Genomic DNA, 21,856 nt, shown 5'->3' on the forward strand with positions numbered 1-21,856 from the left:
GAAGCTCCAGTTTGAAAAGCAGGGCTTGGAAAAGTGTTTGGTTCGGTGGTCAAGATGAATCAATCAGGCCATGTCTCGTGTATTGTTTTATTTCATTGTTCAGTCAGTATGAAAAGCTACAGAATATTTGGAGCTAGAAGACAGACTTTTTGCCATATTGGAGGGCTAACAGAGTGATTTTGTCATTTGAAGTCCAGCTTTTTCTAAGCCTCGTTGTGATGGCTGTTTAGATTTGCAGCTATTTTGCCTTAGCCTGATCTGTTGTTTATTTCTGTCAAACAGTGGGCTGAACACAAAATAACCAAACTATTTACTGTGCCTACACAAATTACCCAGGGAAAAGTCTGTGGCCTTTGTGGGGACTTTGATGGCCGCTCAAGAAATGACTTCACGACCAGAGGGCAGTCCATGGAGATGAGTATCCAGGAGTTTGGAAACAGCTGGAAAATAACAAGCACCTGCTCAAACGTCAACATGACAGACCTGTGTGCTGATCAGCCTTTCAAGACTGCTCTGGGACAAAAGCACTGCAGCATCATTAAGAGTAACATCTTTGAAGCTTGTCACAGTAAGGTAATCCTGTTCTATCACCCTTAGTATTTGTTCACAAATACTAGGTATTTGTTGCTATTATAAAACACATTTGCACACAAATTTTTACTATTAAAGGCTATTACACAGCATCGTTGTGTATAAGGATTACCTCTTTCAAAACCTCACTTTACTGCTATGCCAGTTGAATCCTGTTGCACAATGTTAAGGAAACAACAGTGCCTGTTTTGAGCAACTGAAGACAATGAGAATCATAGAATCACAGAACAGTTGGGGTTGGAAAGGACCTTAAGATCATCAAGTTCCAACCCCCCTGCCATGGGCATGGACACCTCACACTAAACCATATCACCCAAGGCTTCGTCCAACCTGGCCTTGAACACTGCCAGGGATGGAGCATTCACAACCTTCCTGGGCAACCCATTCCAGTGCCTCACCACCCTTACGGTAAAGAACTTCCTCCTTATATCCAATCTAAACTTCCCCTGTTGCCGCAGAAAATATATGGACCCAGTCAGAGATCAATATGGTCAGACAAAAGCTGTTTATTACAAAGCCTTAACCCCTTATATACTATTTCTTACACGCACTTACAGTGATTTGGCATATTACGATTGGATACATGTCTTGAAGACCCTTAGTAACTAACACATAATTGGTTAAGCACAGGTGTGAGAACTTGACCTCAAAAGCTTGTCAACAGTCCACAGTTCTCCTTAACTTCATTAATTCCAGCTTCTTCTTATCTTGCTTGTTTAGGTTTCCTTTGGCCTCTCATGGCCTTGCTGTATTTTTCAGGATTTATGTACCAATTATCCCTTCTCCTGTGAGAACACTGTCTCTACATCTCCCCCTTTTTGTTTTATGTAACTTTTTGGACGACCCCACTTAAGCAGGGGATTTGGGCTAGATCATATATCCAACATATTGTTAACTACAGGCTGCTGGGCCTGTCCCTTTTTTCTGCTCTATGGCTCTCTGGTAACAGAGGAGGCCATCCTTCACATCAAGGTCTGGTATGGCATGTGTCCCCACCGCTCCACACCTGCTGGGTTGCAGCCAGCAGCGGAGCTAAAGGTTCTTCTTGGTGGCAAACACAGAGACCAACCCAGTCTTGCCCTTGATTGTGGTAGCAGGCATTTGGTCAGCCTCAGTCCTTGCTCCTTGTTGTCAATGCAGAGTTTCACCTGCTTCATCTAATAACAAGTTGTTATTATGGCAAGGCACACACACATTTACATTAGCAGGGTAACTATTACAGGGTGCAGCAGCATATTGAAAACGCTGACAGCAGCAAGGGACTAGCCAAAGAAATTTCTCACCAGTGGAATTCTCTCACCCTCTTAATTTGTTCCATTACCTGCTTTATAACACTACCATTGTATTAGAATATTTCTATCTTTTGCCTTAGCATTTTCTAGCAGCTACTGCAAATTTCTATACTCTTAACATCTCTTTTACTAGTGAGCAATCTATACAATACAAGGTGTAGTTTCTTATTAACAACTGGCTAGTAAATACAAGTATTACTCTAACATCTCTTTTACGAGTGACAAATCTATATAAGGTGTAGTTTTTTATTAGCAACTGGCTAGTCAATACAGGTGGTTTTATACACAAAATCACAGCATCTAACAATAGCTACTTTACAAGCACACATATTCAAGCTGTTACTTTTCAGTTGCCCCAAGTAATGTTTTGCAATCATTCATTTTTCTCTTCCTCCATCTCATTCTGCTTGGGGTATTCACGACCAGCTCCTGTAGCTGAGGCATCAGGTTCCTCCATTCGTCTGTCCAGCTCATGGCAAGGCTTGACAAACTTTGCAGGCAGGCGTCATGGACCTGTAGGCAGGAGGACACAAATACACCCCCTCCTCCAGGTTATCAGTTCTTGAGAAGTAGACAGGTTAAATGAGGAGTTTGCTGCATCATTGCCCCATTTTTATTTTTTTTTATCAGGTCCCAAGATCAAAAGCTTCATTAACCCCCTTGATCAGCTCTTTTTCTTTACTCCAGAGCAATAGTCTTTATAACAGATCATGATCATATTCTATCCCTCTCACTGAGAGGATATGTTGGAAGAGCTTAAGGATGACAATTTCTTCTTTACTTAATTGATTCCCCATCCTAACCCTCTTCCAGACCCCGTCGGCTGTTACCTTATTTGCACTGTGCAGTGTCTTTCCGGGCTCACAAGGCTCCATTCCAAGGTATTTACCTCCTGATCCTGGTCCTGTGGATCGAACCCAGCCGACGTCCCTGCGGCTCCACATTTTCCATTTTCTTCAGTGCCACGTGCTTTAATTTCTTCAGTTTCAATATGAAAAATAGGGGTGGTCCCTGTTCGGGTGCCATTTGCCACAGAAAATATATGGACCCAGTCAGAGATCAATATGATCAGACAAAAGCCATTTATTACAAAGCCTTAACCCCTTATATACTATTTCTTACATGCACTTACAGTGATTTGGCATATTATGATTGGATACATGTCTTGAAGACCCTTAGTAACTAACACATAATTGGTTAAGCACAGGTGTGAGAACTTGACCTCGAAAGCTTGCCAACAGTCCACAGTTCTCCTTAACTTCGTTAATTCCAGCTTCTTCTTATCTTGCTTATTTAGGTTTCCTTTGGCCTTTCATGGCCTTGCTGTATCTTTCAGGATTTATGTACCAATTATCCATTCTCCTATGAGAACACTGTCTCCACACCCTGTTTAAGTTTTAACCCGTTACACCTTGTTATGTCACTACAGTCTCTAACAAAGAGTCCCCCCCCAGCATCCCTATAGGCCCCCTTCAGATACTGGAAGGCTGCTATGAGAATAATAGTCGGCCACCAGAAGTAAAAACTTAGGTATCAGTTTGTAAAATCTGGAGATACGTTAGCATAGGACTGTTCAGATGGGGATCCTTGGGAAAGTTTATTCAAATTACATAGAGAGACACAACTTGAATAAACCTAAGCAGAAACAATGCTACTAATTCTTAATGACAATGTCTGTACAAAGCTTCAGTGCAGTTTAATAAGCCATTTTAAAAGCAAACATGGCTTATTTTCCTTGGTTAGTCAATGCTGGTACAGGTTAAAACACAAGACATGTGAAGTTCAGTGGAAATATTTAATATTCAATTAATCACTATCACTCAGCTAGAGAGTGTACACACTATATAGTTGTGCTAAGCCAAAGCAAGGTAGGTCAGTCCTGCAGAAATCATGCTGGAAAGACATTTTAAGCATAAATGCTTGTATTACACACATGAGAATTAGAAGACTTAGAGTCCAATTCTACCTGAATTGGAAGAATAAAATAGAAAACTACCTATATAAGATGTCATGTCTCCTTCATGATGATCTCAGGTTGTTACAAAAAGCTTGGTTCTGCCAAAGAAACTGCCAGTGGGTGGTGAAAATTCTCTCAGTGAAATGCAGTGGAGCAGGTACTCTGTGGTAATAGATGTGTTGGTGTTTTGATAGGTGAACCCAATACCATATTATGAATCTTGTATTTCTGACTTCTGTGGCTGTGACAGTGTGGGAGACTGTGAGTGCTTTTGTACCTCAGTTGCTGCTTATTCAAGAAGCTGTAGCAGAGCTGGTGTCTGTATCAACTGGAGAACTCCTGCCATCTGCCGTAAGTGTTGCACTGAAAATGCTCACAGAAAAGCAGTGGTCTGTGCCCTCATGCACATGGGAGATACAGAAGAGCAGAATTTTGACATCGCTGTGCACACATGACTTAACAAGCTCTTGTTTACAAGATTTAGAAAATAACCCCTGTCTGGTGTCTGAGACTTATAGATTTTTTATTTGTCTATTCCAGCTGTGTTCTGTGATTATTACAATCCACCTGACAAACATGAGTGGTTTTACAAACCCTGTGGAGCCCCTTGTCTGAAGACTTGCAGGAACCCACAAGGGAAATGTGGGAACTTGCTGTACAGTTTAGAAGGTAATTCTTATTTTACTTTCATGAAGTTTATGGAAGTTGAAGCTATTAGTCTGGTTTTAAATGTCTTAAGAATCAAGGTTACTGAAAGACTATCTCATTTGCCCCAGAAACTCATTTACCTGGGTAATTCCCCATGTGATGGCACAATTTGTAGCATGATTTGTCTGTTGCCTTTAAATCTGGTGACAGATAAAAGGTCATTCAATCTAATTTTGTGAAGAATAATTATCTGACAATAGTTAAAACTTTTGGGAGAGAGGGAAAAAGAAGATGTGGAAAAATAATTGTAGTATAAAGAACATCTGCATCTGATAGAGGTATTTATGTGTTTTCCCTGGATCTATGTAAAGCAGACTAAGAATGCTTTGTTTACTTTAACCTTTCAGGCTGTTACCCGGAGTGCAGTCCTGATAAGCCATATTTTGATGAGGAGAGCAGGGAGTGTGTCTCCCTCCCCAACTGCACTTCATGGTAGGTCAGTTGATGGTGAGAGAGGGAAAACAGCCCTGGAAAGGACAAGCTAAGCAATGTTTAGTTTATGTTCACAGGCAGTGGCAATTATCATTAAATCCCTCAGGAGCAGGCTTTTATGTAAAATCAGATACTGTTGCAGGCACTGTTATTCCATATATTGATTCAAGTCAATAAAAAAAGTCTTCTTTTCTCTTTATCTTCAGTGATCCCGAACAGAAACTGTGTACTGAAGACTCCAAAGGTACCTTTTCACCACCCTCACTATTCACTGAATATAGGTATAGAAAAGAATAGTATAGAACAGTATATTCCAGTGTAGGACTAGAAAAACCCAACACCACATGTTACTGCGGCATCTTCTGAGCCAGTATTTTATCACTCATCAGGGCAGTAGTCGCAGTCACATTCCCTGCCAAGGGGGATGCACCTCAGTTCCATGCTGGGTAAGGACAGTGTCAATTCTGATGCTTTTACTAGCCAGTAGTTCCTCTATGCAGGCTGACTTCAAGAAACACCAGCAACCATGAAAATCTGACCTATTTTGAGTAAATGAGGTAGACTCGCACTGCAACTTCTCAAGCAGAAACTGACATTTTTATTTCAGCCAGCTAATTCATGCTTGGTGATATTAGCTACAGAAGAGTAAATCCAGAGTTTGGTTTTCTTTTCAGTTGTGTTTATATTACAAGTGTCCCCTGTTACCACAGCATTTGCTCTTTTTGATGCCTCAGAATGCCTTTGCTGCTACAATGGAAAGACCTACGCCTTAAATGAAACTGTATACAGCCAAGCATATGGGACCAAGTGTGGTGATGCTGTCTGTGGCCCTAATGGGGAGATCATTAAAACATCCATCCCTTGCAGAACACCATCCACACCAGCACAAGGTACTAGATTTGTAAGATGTTTGGTGGTGATTTTATGGAAGTCTGTAATGGTAATAAGATTCCTTCTTATTGGAAACACACTCCTACTGCATGTCAAAGAATTTAAGGCAGTTGAAGGTTAGGGAATGAGGGGTCAAAACTTGTGGGTCTCAGTGGAGACTAAAAGTGTAATTTTTATAAGATTTTTACTGTCAATGGGGTAAACAGAGAATAGGGAGATTCAGCCATTTTTCAGTACGGCTTTTACAGTAACCTATGGCATACCACAGCTGACACTCTGGTGTTGTTAGTCTCAATATTTCTTACTTCTAAACTTTGTTTTACTCCTTCTTTACCACACTATTTTTTATTGTACTGTTTTCTGCATTGGAATAAGTCAGTCTCAAATGCTCTCTGAATCAAGAAAGTAAAGCTGCCTGGTGTTTTACTCCCCTCTCAAAAGAGAAGTTTCAGGGTGAAGGGGATGTGAATGAACATAGGAAGTAAAAAGAAATAAAGGCAGAATTTTGCCACATGATTATAGCATAAAATTATGTATGATCCTGGTAGCAAATTATACAAAGGGAACAAGAAAAATTGAAAGTTAGGCTTTCCACTCAAGTGGAAGAGCTAAAGACACACACCCATGTGTTTGGTATTTCCTAAATGTGTGAACTGGAATAAGAAGTATAATGCAGTAATAGCTAGGAAAGGAAGGACTATTGAAAGCAGAGTGTAGGTGGCATAGTAGAATGTCAAAATGATCTTTCTGTATTTAAATGAAAAGATTCTTTGCTACAAAGCGTTAAAAAGCAAAATCACTTCTTCAAAGTCAGGTGACATCCTGCAGGTTTAGAAGGTTCAAAGAAATCCTAAATTGGAATTAATAAGCAATGGTAGGAGGATGGTTTGTTGTATTCTATGTAGATAAAAAAAATAACTACAAGGGGAAATGTGTGTGTATTATTCTAGTAGCGCACAGTGTAATAAATAGAGTATATAAATACAGAGATGACGTTTGTAGTGTGTACATGCAGAGAATGGGGTGGCGGTATAAAAATAAATTTTTGCTCCCCTTTTTGTGTTTGTAGAGAATGTAATAAATGCCATAGGGCTTGCAAGTAGAGTAGCAAAGGATCTGAATATTGTGTTCATTTCCTGCAGAAGCACAAATGCAGCATGCAACGTCTACACCTCCATCGTCAATGGCAGCCACTCCCTGCTTCTGCAATGACAATGGACAATTGATACAAATGGGTGAGAAACCAATTTTTTTTCTGCACCACTGATGTAGGAAGATGTACTGTTAGATAAAAGTGCTTCAGCAAGTGTTCATTCAACCTCCTGCAGTTACACATTACCACATCTTGTTACATCTTTGAGCTGTAACTAGCAACTCTCCTATATGTTATGACTTTGTCCTGGTTTGGATCTCCCTGATATGAGGAAGATTACACAAACCCTAAATCCTAAGATGCTGAACATGTGCTTGTAATCCACAGTCATATTCCAAAACCAGACGAGGGAAGACTTCATCTCTTCGTAGCTCCTGAACCACCTATCTCCTGGTCTTTGTGAAGAGCAGATGCACTTAGTGATACACTTGATATTCTCTCTTCTTGTACTAATTTTCAATTCCCACTGACGTACTTAAGAGCAGAATTTTAGATTAGCTGTCTGTGGCTCTCCCTCAGCCTTTGCCGTTTGGATGAATAGAGCTCTGATTCAGTCACTGAATTCAAGGAGTTGCAGACAGTCACATCTGAACATGGCCACAGGGTACAGGCAGACCAGATAGCTAAATACAGGGCTGAATATGTGGCTGATCTGTGATGCATAGGCCTTGAGAGGTACCAGTTTCATGCATAGTCCAGCACTAACTTTTGTTTTGGTCTTGCAGGAGAAAATGTTTCTCTGCCAGTGAATGTATCAGGTCACTGTGCTTACTCCATTTGCAATGCATCATGTCAGATTGAATTAATTTGGGCAGAGTGTAAAATTGGTCATACTGAAGCCCTCAAGACCTGTGATCCAAACTCTGAAGCCTGTCCACTAACACCTGCTCCCAGTGCACCAAGCCAAGTTCCTGCTTCAACAGGGACTCCCGTGAGCGATTGTCTTGGGCTCATTCCCCCCAGAAAGGTGAGAGAATGAAAGAATATGTGCTTCTTTAGCTACCACATTGCCTGCAGCCAGAATTTAGTGTTATTCTCTGATGACAGTAACACCGTTACAGCTGGTCTGCAGGTGTGGCTGAATTATATGACTTAGGAGTGTACCAGAAGGCCCCAAATTATTGAGGGAATAAATTAAAGATTATTCTGTTCACCTGAAACATCTAAGTAATCATAAGCGAATAGAGTTATCTAAGATGAACAAAGACTAGGAAAGCACACCTGGCAGTGTCCCATCACCAGAAATGAGGTCAGGCCCTTAATACTGAGTCCCATACAAAATGTTGTAGAACAGAAGTAGATATCAAGGCTCTGTTGATTGCTATATGTTTCATATTGCCTTGTTTCCAGAGGAAGAGCAGATGATAGCAAATAATGCCATGCTAGATAATCAACTCTGTTGATTTTAAAGATTTTGTTACATTGCTTTGTTATGTGCCTCTCCTTTTTCAATGCATCAATAGTTTAATGAAACATGGAACTTCGGAAACTGCCAGGTTGCAACTTGCCTGGGAGAAGGAAATAATATTAAACTGTCCAGCATGACTTGCCCACCTCAGCAACTGAAACTCTGTGTCAATGGTTTCCCATTCACAAAACGCTATGATGAAACTGGTTGCTGTGAAGTCTTTGAGTGCCAGTGTAAGTACTGCAGCAGGAGAAATCTGGAAATTTATGTTATGTTCAGTTTGGTCTCAAGAAAGATGTCTATGTGGTCAGCACCTGTATTATGTTCATATTAATTCATCAGGATATAATTGAAAAGAAGTCCTATTTAATGCATTTGCTTTTAAGAGCACATCTATTTAATGCATTTGATTTAAAGAACACATAACAGTGTCATTACAAGGCTAATTTTTCTTTACCAAACTGGTTATTTCAGCTCTCACTGAAAGCAAGTAAAAGAGTTAAAACCAGCTTGTACTTACAGGAAAATCAGAAACCTAGCTTAAAGTCTATCACTCTGTCTTTCAGGTATTTGCAGTGGATGGGGAAATGAGCATTATGTGACTTTTGATGGAACATATTATAATTTTAAAGAAAACTGCACCTATGTGCTTGTGAAGTCAACTCATCCTGACACTCACAACTTCTGGATTCATATAGACAACTACTACTGCAGTGCCATTGATGGAGCAATTTGTTCAATGTCCCTTCTCATTTTTCACTCTAACTCTGTTGTTGTTCTGACACAAGCAATGGAACATGGAAAAGAAACAAACTTGGTAAAGTATTGTGAAAAATTCTCAGTGTTATTTTCCTGTAGTTACATTACTGTACTGCCAAATGTCCTGTCATGGCAAAGAATGAAACTTGTAAAACTGCAATGAGTAGGAAATGCAATTACATTGCTTTCTCTCTCTATTTTTTCCTTGGTATCAAGAAAAAATTGTATATGCTAAAAACTTAGGAAAATACCACATAATTGAAAGTTGTGTTTTACTTCCTGACTGTCATGGTTTAGGCCCAGCTGGCAACCCAGAACCACGCAGCTGCTCGCTCACTGCCTCTTCTTCCCCCACTCCCCCCCCGCCCCCCCGGGGGATGGGGAGGAGAATGTAACTACTCCCACGGGTTGAGATAAGAGCAGTCCAGTAATTAAGGTATAACACAAACCACTACTGCTACCACCAATGATAATAATGATAAGGGAAATAGCAAGGGAAGAGAATGCAACCGCTCACCACCCGCCGACTGATACCCAGCCCGACCGAGCAGTGATCTAGCCCTTCTGGGTAACTGCCCTCAGTTCTACATCCTGGGCATTACATGCTGTGGTATGGAATACCTCTTTGGCTAGTTTGGGTCAGGTGTCCTGTCTCTGCTTCCTCCCAGCTTCCCCTCCTCCCTGGCAGAGCATGAGACTCAGAATGTCATTGGTCAGAGTAAACATTACTGAGCAGTAACTAAAAACATCGGTGCTATCAGCATTGTTCCCAGGCTGAAAGTCAAAACCACAGCACTGCACCAGCTACTAAGAAGGAGAAAAATGACTGCTACTGCTTAACCCAGGACATTGACATGAATATTAAAAAAGAAATTACTACATATTAAAAAGGAATCATAGAGAACTGCTTAAATGACTGCCTTTGACAGACTTCTTTTGGGTGCACCTGAAGTATGAACCTGTGCTGCTCTACTTTCCAGTTGCACAAACCTCATACCTTACTCAACAGAAGGGTGTCCATACAGACTTTTGTTTCTCTTCTTTTTAGATTTTGTTTAATGATAAGAAAATTGTTCCAGACATTTCCAAGAATGGTATCAGGATAACCAGTTCCGGCCTCTATGTCATAGTAGAAATTCCTGAATTAGAAGCTTATGTCTCCTACAGTCGACTTGCATTTTACATAAAACTGCCTTTTGGAAAGTTTTATAACAGTACCATGGGACTGTGTGGTGAGTGTCCTCATCAACTGCCAGTAACGAATGCCCTTGTAAACATCTCTAAATGCTTGCAAATCCACTGGTTTCTATTTCTCCCAAATTTTAATAGATGTATTTCTATTTGGTGGAAAGACACTGTCAAAAGACAGTTTTAAGTCACTTTCATTCTGTTCACAGCCTGTTGGTGGATGGAGATAGGCTCTTTCTAAGCCTTTTTTCTTGATCAGATCTATTTAATATGCAAATGTACAAAATCTGGAGAGTTCTGTGCTAGATAAAAACATCTCAGTTGCTTTAGCATTAGGAGAAAGGCATCAACCAAGACATAAACTCTGGTTTTCACGAGTAACTGGCAAACTATTTCTTCCAGGCTTCTTTCCCACAAGCAGTTCTTGTGAACTCAGATAGGTCCCCACATGTTGGTACCTTCCCACAAGAAGGAGAACTTCCCTCCAGGTTTTCTCTCAAAGCAGATTCATCAGCATCAACTGTCCTCAAGCTTTTACTTTGCTTTTACATTGCTACCAGGTACCTGTACCAACCAGAAATTTGATGATGCTATGAAGAGGAATGGTGAAGTTTTCGAGTCCTTCAAAGAGATGGCATTAGATTGGAAAGTCCCAGGTCCTACCAACAGATACTGTAATCCAGGTGTTTCAGAACCAGCTGAGATTGAAGATCATCAGCACTGTGAACCTTCCAATGTGTGTAAAATAATCTGGTAAGACATCTTGCAAAAGTGCCAGAAAAATAAGCCCACTAGGTAATTTTGTGCTTCACTACATTGCCTTAGGTGAACTGCTTATAAGAAACGATGGAAATATGAAGTCTAGTATACCTTAGAAAACTGAGCACTGAAATTATGTGTGAATATTCCTGAGTTTGGCAGACACTTTTCAGCTGTACCATCAATATCAGTCCTCTCTCAATAGTGTCTGCTGCTTGGCACTCCCCCTGCCTGTCATTTCTGGAGAAGCCAACCAGGAAGTACTTATAATTCTGTATCTGAAAGCTTTGGATAGAAAGGCACTCAGTCAGAATATAGTAAGTAAATGTGTGTGTCTGTTCTTTAAAAAAATCTATGGTTTAAAACAGGATTGTCAAACATGCTGGCATAAAAATGTCAGCATATAGAATAATGGCTGTGAACTGTGCAGAAGACTTCCCTTTGCAAGTACTAGCTCAACATAGAATTGCTTCCTTTCAAAGCATTGTAAAGAATGGGAGATAAAGCTCACTCTTAATTAAGCTATGTGGGTGTACTGCCTATCAGAGTAATTTGTAGCTGTATCTTTACCCTGAGGCCTCTGGGGTAGGGCAAGTTTGGTTATGAGTTGAATTCTTCTTTGGAAGTAGCCTAAGAAAGTGAAATGCAGTGTCTGTCTCCTTGCTTTGCACAGGAACTTGACCGAGTGCCACAGCGTGGTCCGCCCACAGCCCTACTACGAGGCGTGTGTGGCCAGTGGGTGCTCAGAACAGCACCCCAGCTCTGAGTGCCAGAGCATGCAGACATATGCAGCATTGTGTGGGCTCCACGGGGTCTGTGTGGACTGGAGGACGCAGGCAAATGGACAGTGCGGTAAGCCTGGAAAGACCTGCTGGTGGTGAAACAGCCCTGGTCTGCTCTTTCCTCACCTACACACCTGTTTGTGTTTCTCCACATCATGAGTCTTCAATCCTTCCTGAACTCCTCTGGACTGAGAAAAAGCAGGAACAAGTCAAAGAGGTTGTTCCAGTCCAGAACTGGCACAAAACAAGTGGGAAATAGGCTCATGCTCTCTCCCGAGCAGCTCAGCTAAGGAGACCTGTGTGTTACCTATACCTCTGTCACTAGGTGGCAGCACACAGCTCTTCCCTCAGTGCTTTACCCTGCTCAGGGGTACCCAGTGGTTTAGGGGTAAGCCCTACTAGTACTACGAGCAGCTTGCTGAATACATCGATCCCCTCTTGCTGAAGTTGAAGGAGACTCCCTCCCCGGGCAGGAGCCTGGGCTGCGAGGACCCATGGGGGAAGGCTGCGTTACTGTGTGCATTTTGTCCCTTGTGCAACGAAGAATAAACATAGGTCTGAGCTTTCTAACCTGTATGTTGTAATGCTCCACAGAGACCAGCTGTGCTCAGGATCAGATATACAAGCCATGTGGAGAAGCAAAAAGAGACACTTGCTTCAGCAGGTGGGTCATTTCATAGAATAGTTAGGGTTGGAAAGGACCTTAAGATCATCAAGCTCCAACCCCCCTGCCATGGGCAGGGACACCTCGCTTTAAACCATATTACCCAAGGCCTCATCCAACCTGGCCTTGAACACTGCCAGTGATGAAGCATTCACAACCTCCCTGGGCAACCTATTCCAGTGCCTCACCACCCTAACAGGAAAGAATTTCCTCCTTATATCCAATCTAAACTTTCCCTGTTTAAGTTTTAACCCATTACCCCTTGTCCTATCACTACAGTCCCTAATGAAGAGTCCAATTTCCTACAGCAATTTTTCAAGTCCGTATCTTGAAAATTGAAGAGGAAGGTTGGAAGTTCACATTCCCCTGGGAATTAGGGGTCTGATTGCCCTGGGACACATTTCTACCTCTCATTCATTCCTGTTTATATTCTGATTTTACAGAGGAGTCATTAGAAAAACCCTTCCCTCCCAAAATAACACACCAGTGTTTGTTGAGGGATGCTACTGTCCTGATGGAAAAATTCTGCTGAATGATCATGATGGCATTTGTGTTTCTGTCTGTGGTAAGAAATAATGTAAATGGTGCAATGGGAAGGGGTAAGAGCCTGACTAGAAGTTCTCCCCCCCTTACTGGGGATGTTCTGGGTACAGAGGAAATAGGGTAAGACCATGATACTGACCTGATGTAGGCTGAAACTGTTTCAGATTGGCAGTTTCTGCCTGCTCTTATGCAGGAAGTGCAACTTTCAGAAGAACAAAGAGGAGGACCTTTGGATGGTTTGGGGCACAGAATCTGTGACTTTGCATTCTGGATCTCTCTTTGAGGCTGTTCCTCAGATTTCAAGACCTTCCTTCTATTCCTGTCCTCCTGCTTCTGTTGTTTTTCTCGGTTCAGTTACCATAAAAGTAACCTGTAATTAATTTTATAGGTTGCATTGCACAAGACGGGTCAGTGAAACAGGTGAGAAAAAAGAAAAATCTGTATTTATACTGTATCTGGGTGATGTGACCTGTAAAAAATGACTGCATGGGTTTCTTCTTTTAATCCTAAGCAACGAACTGCAATAGCAGTTTGTGAGAATCACTGTTTCCTGGTAGAACTACCAGACTTCCCTTCTGGAAACACATATACCTGCAAAGGAAGGTGTCAGATAATAGCATTTTTCATACTGTTCCCTTCTTCTTCCTCTGGAATCTGAACTGTGATTTTCCTACAGTATAAACTAGGGTAGTTCAGCCCTACATGGTCATGAAGCAGACATTCATTAATATAATGCTTCTAGTTTTTAACTCTGAACTACTATCCCTATTGTTTACACAGCCTAGAGAGGCTTGGGAGCATGACTGTCAATACTGTACTTGTGATGAAGAGACCTTGAACATCTCTTGCTTCCCCCGCCCTTGTGCTAAATCTCCACCTATCAACTGCACTAAAGAGGGCTTTGTACGTAAAATTAAAACACGTCTGGATGACCCATGCTGCACAGATACAGTCTGTGGTGAGTAGATAATTCAGATGTCATAATGTGGTCTCATTTGCCTTTAGCAGCAATCCTCAAGTGAGATCTGGTACCCCACAGGTACCAAATTCAGATAAACACGCTGGAGAGGTCATTTCTTCCATCTACATGTCAGGAGTTCTTGCTATCAGAAGAGACTTCTTCTGGTCTGGCCTGTATTCTAAACTAGTGGCATGAACCATCAGACACTTATGTTGGAAAATCCCCCACAGGTCATTGAATGGGATGACCAGGTGCTTCAAAGTATCCTCTGGCTCTTCTCACTTATGAGATTAGAGGGTGATTCTTGCACAGAGATTCATCCAGTAAGGGTGTATGTTCTCATCTTTCAGACTCCAAGGCTTCTTGTGGTGGTTCTTGATATATGTCTGCCCTCACCTTTCCATTTGCAACCTCCCAAATGTCCACCACAGCACAGGACCTCCTCATCAACCTGTCCCTAACCCTGGCCATTCTCAGCACCTATGAGTGCAGGACACAGTATCCTGATAATGGTGGTGGGATGGTTTTCTGTTCCTCATCCCTTCATGCTGCCAGGCAGAGGTCCATTAAGTTTCTTGGATGCCTTGAAGGGAACAGTGGACATTGTTAGGGTGCTTTGCCTTGTATGTCCCAACCTTCACATCTTTTGCTCTCATCCACCACCTCTTCATTTTTATCACTCTCTGACTCATTTATCTTTGCCCCAATTTGTTTCTCTGTCACTTCTTTGATGTGAGGGTTTTTATTTTTTCAGAAATTGAGAACCCAAGTGGGGGAAGAGAAGCAGGAACAAGGGCCAGAAGTATATGTCCAGGGAAGAGCTTTACAGTAAAGCATGCTTAGAGATACTTCATCTGGACATGTCCCAAACTCAAAAAATGTGTGATTCAAGAATCATCTGTATCTACCAAATTCCTTAGACATTCAAGATTTGTGTGCAAATAGCACTGCTAGATGGAATGCTTGGCTTACTTTATCTCTGCTGTCTATTGCAGAATGTGATATAAAAACCTGCATTATCAACAAAACAGGATGTGACTTAGGCTTCCAGCCAGTGGTTGCTATATCTGAGGATGGTTGCTGTCCTATTTTCTCCTGTAGTAAGTACCATGTTTCCTTAAAGGGTTTTATTTATTCATTGAACTGCTCAATTTTTTTCTAAATAAGTCAAAATCATAAGCAGTAGATTCTCCCCTTCCCTTCCCCTTCCAGCTTTTACAACTGGTGATTTTGGGGGAGGGAGGTGGAGTAACTAGTGCAAGTTCTCTTTAGCTAGTATTCAGTGAGTGCAAGTTATTGGTCAGATACTGAATGTCGGCTACATCGAACCCATCCAGAAGCTCTGCTGACAAATTATAATTCCAGATTCACATGCCTGACACAGCTTCCCATTGGCTTGCTACCAGTAAGGTGGTTAACAATAAAGAAAAGCTCAACTAATTTCAAGTATGGGTAAGAACCCATGATGTAAATAGGTTTTCCTATATAGAAAATACCAGGATATAGAATTATCCCCCACGTCATGCATAACATCTGAACACGTTACATGTGGGTTTCCAAATAACAATTAGCACTATGAACTAGTTATTTTTTTTTTCCTTTTCTGCGGAATATTAAGGCTACTGAATAAGTTCAGTTCTATGTCTCCTCTAAATCACTCACAATTCACAGATAAGAAGAGTAACTGTTTACATCATTCCTAGCACATCGTTTTAATTTTCCTTTTTCTTACAGTACCAAAAGGTGTATGTGTTTCTGAAGGAGTTGAATTTAAGGTAGGTTTTCTTCCAGACATTTCTTTCCACAGGTTAATGCTGCCTAAGTCAGAATTTTCTGAAATTTTCTTGTCCACAGGCACATAAAAAGTAGGATTAGAATGCCCGTAATTTTCCCCTGACAGTATGTACTATTGCAACTGTTCCTGAGCAGGTAATGCTAGAGACCAGTATCTTACTTACTAAATTGGATTTTACCTATATTTCAGAGTCAGTAAGTCAGAATTGTGATTGAATAAAATTTTTAAATTTTATTAGATGTTGTAAGATTAACTACTAGGTCAAAACGAATGAAAATTGATGCATGGAATTTATGAGATATTGTAATAACTTATTTAACACCACTGATGCACTTGGGAGTGTCAGCCTTCAGTTCATTTTGTGATATTGGCAGTATAAGGTTTTAGGGATCTGGAGGTATTAATTTCAGGAAGTTCTTCCGAAAGTAAATCAAAAGCATAACATTCAGTTTTGATACTCTTGGGGATGTTATGTTTATTCTAGAACCCACTGAATTCTTGCCATGGCCTGTCTCCTATCTCCTCTATATTTCCAGCCTGGGGCAATGGTGCCTAAAAGCTCTTGTGAGGACTGTGTGTGCACAGATGAACTGGATGTTGTGACACAGACCAATCATATCCGGTGTGTTCCAGTGAAATGCCAAACCACCTGCCAGCAGGTCAGTGCTGCACACTCAGCCTGCTCAACCATGACCAATGGTTGTTGAGGTGTTGTACTCTAAAACTGGCATAGAGTAACTGCTTCCCCACTGAAAGACAGAAGGATACAATCTATTAGATTTTTTAATAAAGTCCTTTTTAAGATGTTGGTTATTTTTGGTCTAGCATGTTTAAGAGACCATCCTTGGAGACATGCCCTGAGGGAGAGCAAGGGCAAACTGACTGCTGAAAGACATTTGTGCAGTTCTGTTGGTGTTGCCCACAGCCATCTCAAAAATTAAGATTGTAAAGAAACGGCACAATAGTTCATACATTTTCAGATACTTCTCGGTACTCATGAGCTGAGAGTTTGCACACAAACTGTTCAGTCTATTATTGAATATAAGCAGAGTGGTTTCTCTTCCATTCTTGCTCAGATAAGGCCAGACCACTGTCAATCCTAAAAATGGATAAAACCATTATCCTTTATCCTGAAGCCAGCCACACCCACCAAGAGACCTCAAACACAGGGGAGGGAATAAGCGTTGCAGGATCTTCACATGTCTGACAGCAGCAGCTTTTGTGGATAATCATATCAGACCAAGCACTGGTAGTAGATTGTGCCAGTAATCATACACTGAATACATTTATTTGGCCTGACTTGTATGTTAGCCAGAACAGACAAAGACAGGGTCTTGATGGTAACAGAGGCACCCAGAAGTCACCATTCAATAAGAGAAAGAATTATCAGCTTTGATTATCAGACTTACAGTGGTTTCAACAAGTTTCTAAAGACAACAGAAATGAAACCAGAAAGCTGACTTATTTCCTCTGTCATTTCCATTGTGGCTTTGATCCAAAGGTGTTTCATGAACAAGACATCAGATAACATGGCTAAATGCAAACTTTATTCCCCCAGGGTTTCCACAGTGTGGAAGAGGACGGTGAGTGCTGCAGCCAGTGCCAGCAAGTGGCATGTGTGGCAAATTTTCCATTTGGCAATGTGACCATTGAGGTAAGCACTTCCCTACTCTGCGCACAAGGCTAGATTATCAAAAAACCTCAGCATTTTTTGAACCAGTGTCACACATTTAGAGGCTGGGAAGAACTCTGGGAGATTTAAAAATGTCTGTATTTCCAAAGTAAACGTAGATGTTTATACAGCTGCTCTCTGCTGTGCTGAAAATTATGCAATCTCTGGCAGGAATGGAATTCATGTTACCCTACCTCCTTCTGACATGCAACCAAAAGAATCTGGAGAGGATGGTGACACTGTGTAATACTGCAGACATGCATAAGCTGGCTTCACATCATACTGCTTTGCTGTGAAACTGGGTCATTATCTTGTCTTGGAGATACAGGGTTAAATAGTGTGAATGAGCTGATGTAACTGTTCTACCACTAGCTCTGAATTTGCTGAGGCAGAAACGAAAAGTGACATAGCTGCTGTAGTGTAGTGTGACTTGGTAATACCCACAGGTAATAATACATCGTGTCTTGTGAGCACAGTGTTGTGCAGACATGGACTGAGACTCAAGGCTAGCTCTTTGATTTTATTACAGCCTGCTACTCCTGTGAAGGGTTAATGACGCTGTGTCAACCAGTCACTGTTGTCTTTCATGCTGTCCCTTCTCTGGTTGCTATTGCATTCTGCATCTTTTCCATTTCCATTTCATCTTTTGTTCCCTGATAATTCTTTCCACCTAGGTGACCACAGAAGGGATTCTGCATGGGCTGGTAGTAGGTGAATCTAATACCTTATTTGCAGATATAATTCCAGATATCTCTGCACTTTCAGAGTGATATGAAAAACCCTGTGCTTCTGCCAGTTCATTGACTGTAGTATTTTTGCATTATTCTATTTTTATTGCTATACTATATTGGTTTGGGTTTGTTTTGTTTTGTTTTTTTCCTGTTTTTATTTAGGTTGGAAAGAGCTATAAAGCTCCATATGATAACTGTACTCAGTACACGTGCACTGAATCAGCGGGCCAGTTTTCCTTGACTAGCACAGTAAAGGTCTGCTTACCATTTGAAGAATCAAACTGTGTCCCAGTAAGTACTTTACAGCCAGAAAAAAAAGACTTCTGCAGTGAGCCCTGTTAGTCTGGGGGTTTACTGTTTTGCATGAGACACTTCAGTATTTCTTGATCTTTCTGAGCTGATTGTCCTTGTTTGATGGAGATGTCCTTTTTCATCCCTGAAAGGAGTGTCCCATGGAAGTAAGAAAAACTGTTTGCAAACAACCTACATATTTTACTGTTGTGGGATAAGCACTAGAACTTGAAAAAAAAAGATTACTGGGGCAATAGCAAGGTGGGATTTTTCATCACTTAAGAAACACCAGTGTTAAGAAATGCAGTTGAGCAAAAGGTAACTCACAATGGGCTCCTGAGGAAACCGATGTCTGCTGGTAATGCTAGTGCATCCCTAAGCAAGTAAGTGGTACATGAGTGAGCAATACATGCCCTGACTTTCAGCAATTAGTGGCTTCCAGTAACTGTTGTAGGGCTTCACAGCTGATCTGAAAACCAAAGCAGGGACAAAGACAGCCATTGACCTGAATTAGTTTTGGGGTAGGTTTTGGTCAGGCTGTTCAGTTCCAGAATCAGCTGTCATTCTCTGGGGCTTGGGGTTTTGTTCGGGCTTCATTAGTACCTGCATAAGGTCAGGCATGTGTTAGAGGACCTCTTACTGGGCTTGTGAGAGGATATGCAATTTTAAGAAACTTCACTCCTTTCTTTGCTGTTTTTTTTTTTTAAGCAGTTTTGTATATAATTGGTACACAAACAGGTCTGATGCAGAATCTGTGTAGGCTAGAGATGAGGGAATATGCCTGAACTTTCACGGTTGCTACTTGCTGCTTAGAAATTTGTGCCTCTGAACTATCCTGGTCATGTTTGCTTTCAATACAGGGGACAGTTGATGTGACTTCAGATGGCTGTTGTAAGACATGTGAGTGCATTAAATCACTGATTCCCTATTCCAACACTATTAGGTTCTCCCCTGCTTGTAGTCCTGTTTCCATATGCACTAAGAGTCTGCAGTTTCCACAGACTCAACTGTTACAGCAGCAGCGCGGTTTTGTACCTCACATCTGAGGCTAAAAATCTGCCTCATTCTTCCAATGGGGACACTGTGTTAATGCCTCTTTGCACCCTCGTTTGCTTCTTTGGTTATGCATTTGAACTGCAAAAACGTTTTAGTAAGTTTATCTGCACTTGATTTCCTAGCAGATAAATTTCAAAACTTACACTTCCCAGTCTGAAGAAGTCTAACAGGAGTATTTTCTTGCACAGGTATCGATCTGCCGCATAAATGCAAACGCAATGTGAAAGAGCAGTATATCGTCCACAACAACTGTAAATCAGCTGCTCCAGTCCCCGTACCCTTTTGTGAAGGGACGTGCAGTACCTATTCTGTGTAAGTAGGAAACCTTTTTCTGCCCACCCCTATGTCTGATCTTCCTGTGTTCTTGTTGACAATGGGCTGCAGCTGTTTGTCCCCTTCCTGCTGTTTAGAAGGGCCTGGTAGAGAAACTGGGTGTGCTGTGAGCCATTAGCAACGTCTTTAGTGTGACCTGAATGCCTTATCTTAGTTAGGAAAATAAATCCCTTTGAAAAAACATCAACTAAATTTAACTTACTTCACATATTCTTATGTGGTTTTTAACAGCTCTGGTGCTTACTGGAGTTTTTTCCTTCTGCGTGAATTGTTCCTTTCTGTCTTGCCAGAATGGGCCTGATCCAAAATCCACTGATGTTACTGGGATTTTCCCCATTGATATCAAAGGATCTGGCCTCTGGCCCTGCATGGCTGATAGCATCCTGATAAAATATGCCATGAATAATCAGAAAAATAGATAGGAAATTTTGTTCCTCTGCTCCTTAGAAGTACTTCCATTTGGAGCAGCAAATACAGATCAGTTTGGGAAAACACAGGCAGCAGACTGATTTGCAAATCTCATTTCTATAGGTATTCCTTTGAGGCCAGTGAAATGGAACACAAATGCATTTGCTGCCATGAAAAAAGGAGTCATGAAGTGAAGGTGGAACTCGTTTGCTCTGAGCATAAGACAGTCCAATTCACATATATGCATGTAGATGAATGTGGATGTGTGGAAACAAAATGTCCAAAGAGGAGAACATGAGCATAAACCGAAAGAAACATTTCAGCTCCCATTTAATGCTTCCCTAGTAAATGCTTTCCCTATAAAACAGCTGTGAATAACCTTCAAATGACCATACTTCTCTCTTGTTCTTTTTCCTTTTAGTATTATATGCAGTTATGGAAATTAGCTAAAGATTTTGCCCTAAATGCTTGTCGAATAAATTGCATTTCAAAGAGGACATCTTCTCCTGTTTCAGTGATGCTGCTAATGGGGCAAGGTGGCTAATCTTTAATCCCATACTGGTGTATAAACCAAGGTTATTACAAGACAGTCTAGAGACAGCTGATGCCCTTCAAAAGGCCTGTCTGAAGAGACTGCACATTATAAACGCATAAACACATGCATCACTTCATTTCCCTTAGAAGGGAACCAACAATCATTTACACAACTGCAGTTCAGTCAGAGAGCCAGGACTCAGCTCAGAGGCACATTTGTGTTCTTCTCCCCAGTGGTCCTGAACCTATTTTGGCTGTGACTCTGGGTCACTGGAGAAAAGCAAGGTGCTGTTTTCCTTCTGCACTGTGAGCACTGCATCAGGAGCATGAAAACATGGTTAACATATATACTACAAAATTACTGTATTTCCACCCGTACTGTGGGTCCTTATCTTGGCAGTGGTTTTTATTATTTGCCAACATCAAACTCTGAGCTGCATGTGTGAGATGAAAGACCGATGTTCAGTCTCACTACTGTTTACATGACTATGATTTGTGTTACAAATGTTTGACTCCCAGCTAGCATGTCCAATTGTACTGGTGACAGTATCTTATGTGAACAGGGATCAAAATGGTCCAAAAATACCTTCAGGATACACAGGGAAGGCACATATTTCTCCTACTTGAGTAGTCTGGTCTTTTGTGACTTGAAAGAGAAATGAGGACTGAGTCCTTTCTTAGAGTGCAGCCCTCTCTGGGGGCTTTTGGGAATTGTTCTGAGGGGAATGCTGCAGCTATTGAGCCCTAAGTAATCTTTAATGTAATTCTTTTTCATAATAATAATTTTGGCTGATATCAGGTTCCTTTCATATGTATTGTTCCATTATGGTGTTACTGATCTGAAAACTGTGGGAATCTTTGACTTTGAATAGGCATTGGAGTTGAATGGTACATTCTTTTCTCCATTCTTACCTGAGAGTCCCATGCTTAGTGGGTCATCATTGTGAT

The 21,856-nt window shown here is 41.2% G+C and overlaps 1 protein-coding gene across 7 annotated transcripts in view; it reads left to right on the plus strand.

Annotated features, from left to right (window-relative positions):
• LOC133206442 (mucin-5B) overlaps positions 1 to 20,868 on the plus strand; it is a 47,124-nt gene extending 26,256 nt beyond the window's left edge. For 3 of the 7 annotated variants that reach the window (XM_061342429.1, XM_061342430.1, XM_061342431.1), the window contains 25 exons: positions 337 to 573; positions 4,035 to 4,191; positions 4,381 to 4,509; positions 4,896 to 4,980; positions 5,187 to 5,224; positions 5,715 to 5,870; positions 7,014 to 7,106; positions 7,750 to 7,991; positions 8,488 to 8,665; positions 8,999 to 9,249; positions 10,240 to 10,423; positions 10,940 to 11,132; positions 11,812 to 11,990; positions 12,515 to 12,584; positions 13,028 to 13,149; positions 13,516 to 13,547; positions 13,908 to 14,085; positions 15,084 to 15,188; positions 15,823 to 15,863; positions 16,420 to 16,542; positions 17,442 to 17,537; positions 18,449 to 18,577; positions 19,438 to 19,477; positions 19,822 to 19,945; positions 20,498 to 20,868. In XM_061342429.1, coding sequence (XP_061198413.1) covers positions 337 to 573; positions 4,035 to 4,191; positions 4,381 to 4,509; positions 4,896 to 4,980; positions 5,187 to 5,224; positions 5,715 to 5,870; positions 7,014 to 7,106; positions 7,750 to 7,991; positions 8,488 to 8,665; positions 8,999 to 9,249; positions 10,240 to 10,423; positions 10,940 to 11,132; positions 11,812 to 11,990; positions 12,515 to 12,584; positions 13,028 to 13,149; positions 13,516 to 13,547; positions 13,908 to 14,085; positions 15,084 to 15,188; positions 15,823 to 15,863; positions 16,420 to 16,542; positions 17,442 to 17,537; positions 18,449 to 18,577; positions 19,438 to 19,477; positions 19,822 to 19,945; positions 20,498 to 20,672 — 3,357 coding nt within the window. In that variant the 3' untranslated portion in view covers positions 20,673 to 20,868. Of the gene's footprint in view, positions 1 to 336; positions 574 to 4,034; positions 4,192 to 4,380; positions 4,510 to 4,895; positions 4,981 to 5,186; positions 5,225 to 5,714; positions 5,871 to 7,013; positions 7,107 to 7,749; positions 7,992 to 8,487; positions 8,666 to 8,998; positions 9,250 to 10,239; positions 10,424 to 10,939; positions 11,133 to 11,811; positions 11,991 to 12,514; positions 12,585 to 13,027; positions 13,150 to 13,515; positions 13,548 to 13,907; positions 14,086 to 15,083; positions 15,189 to 15,822; positions 15,864 to 16,383; positions 17,538 to 18,448; positions 18,578 to 19,437; positions 19,478 to 19,821; positions 19,946 to 20,497 lie in introns of those variants that run through there. The other 4 variants (XR_009723766.1, XR_009723764.1, XR_009723765.1 and 1 more) reach the window with 4 other exon arrangements.
• Positions 20,869 to 21,856: the final 988 nt, after the last annotated feature.

This window comes from Neopsephotus bourkii, unplaced genomic scaffold (genome assembly GCF_033783945.1).
Source record: "Neopsephotus bourkii isolate Nb327-2 ecotype Australia unplaced genomic scaffold, CSIRO-AGI_Nbou_v1 NB_1792, whole genome shotgun sequence".
NCBI classification, from domain to species: Eukaryota; Metazoa; Chordata; class Aves; order Psittaciformes; family Psittacidae; genus Neopsephotus; species Neopsephotus bourkii.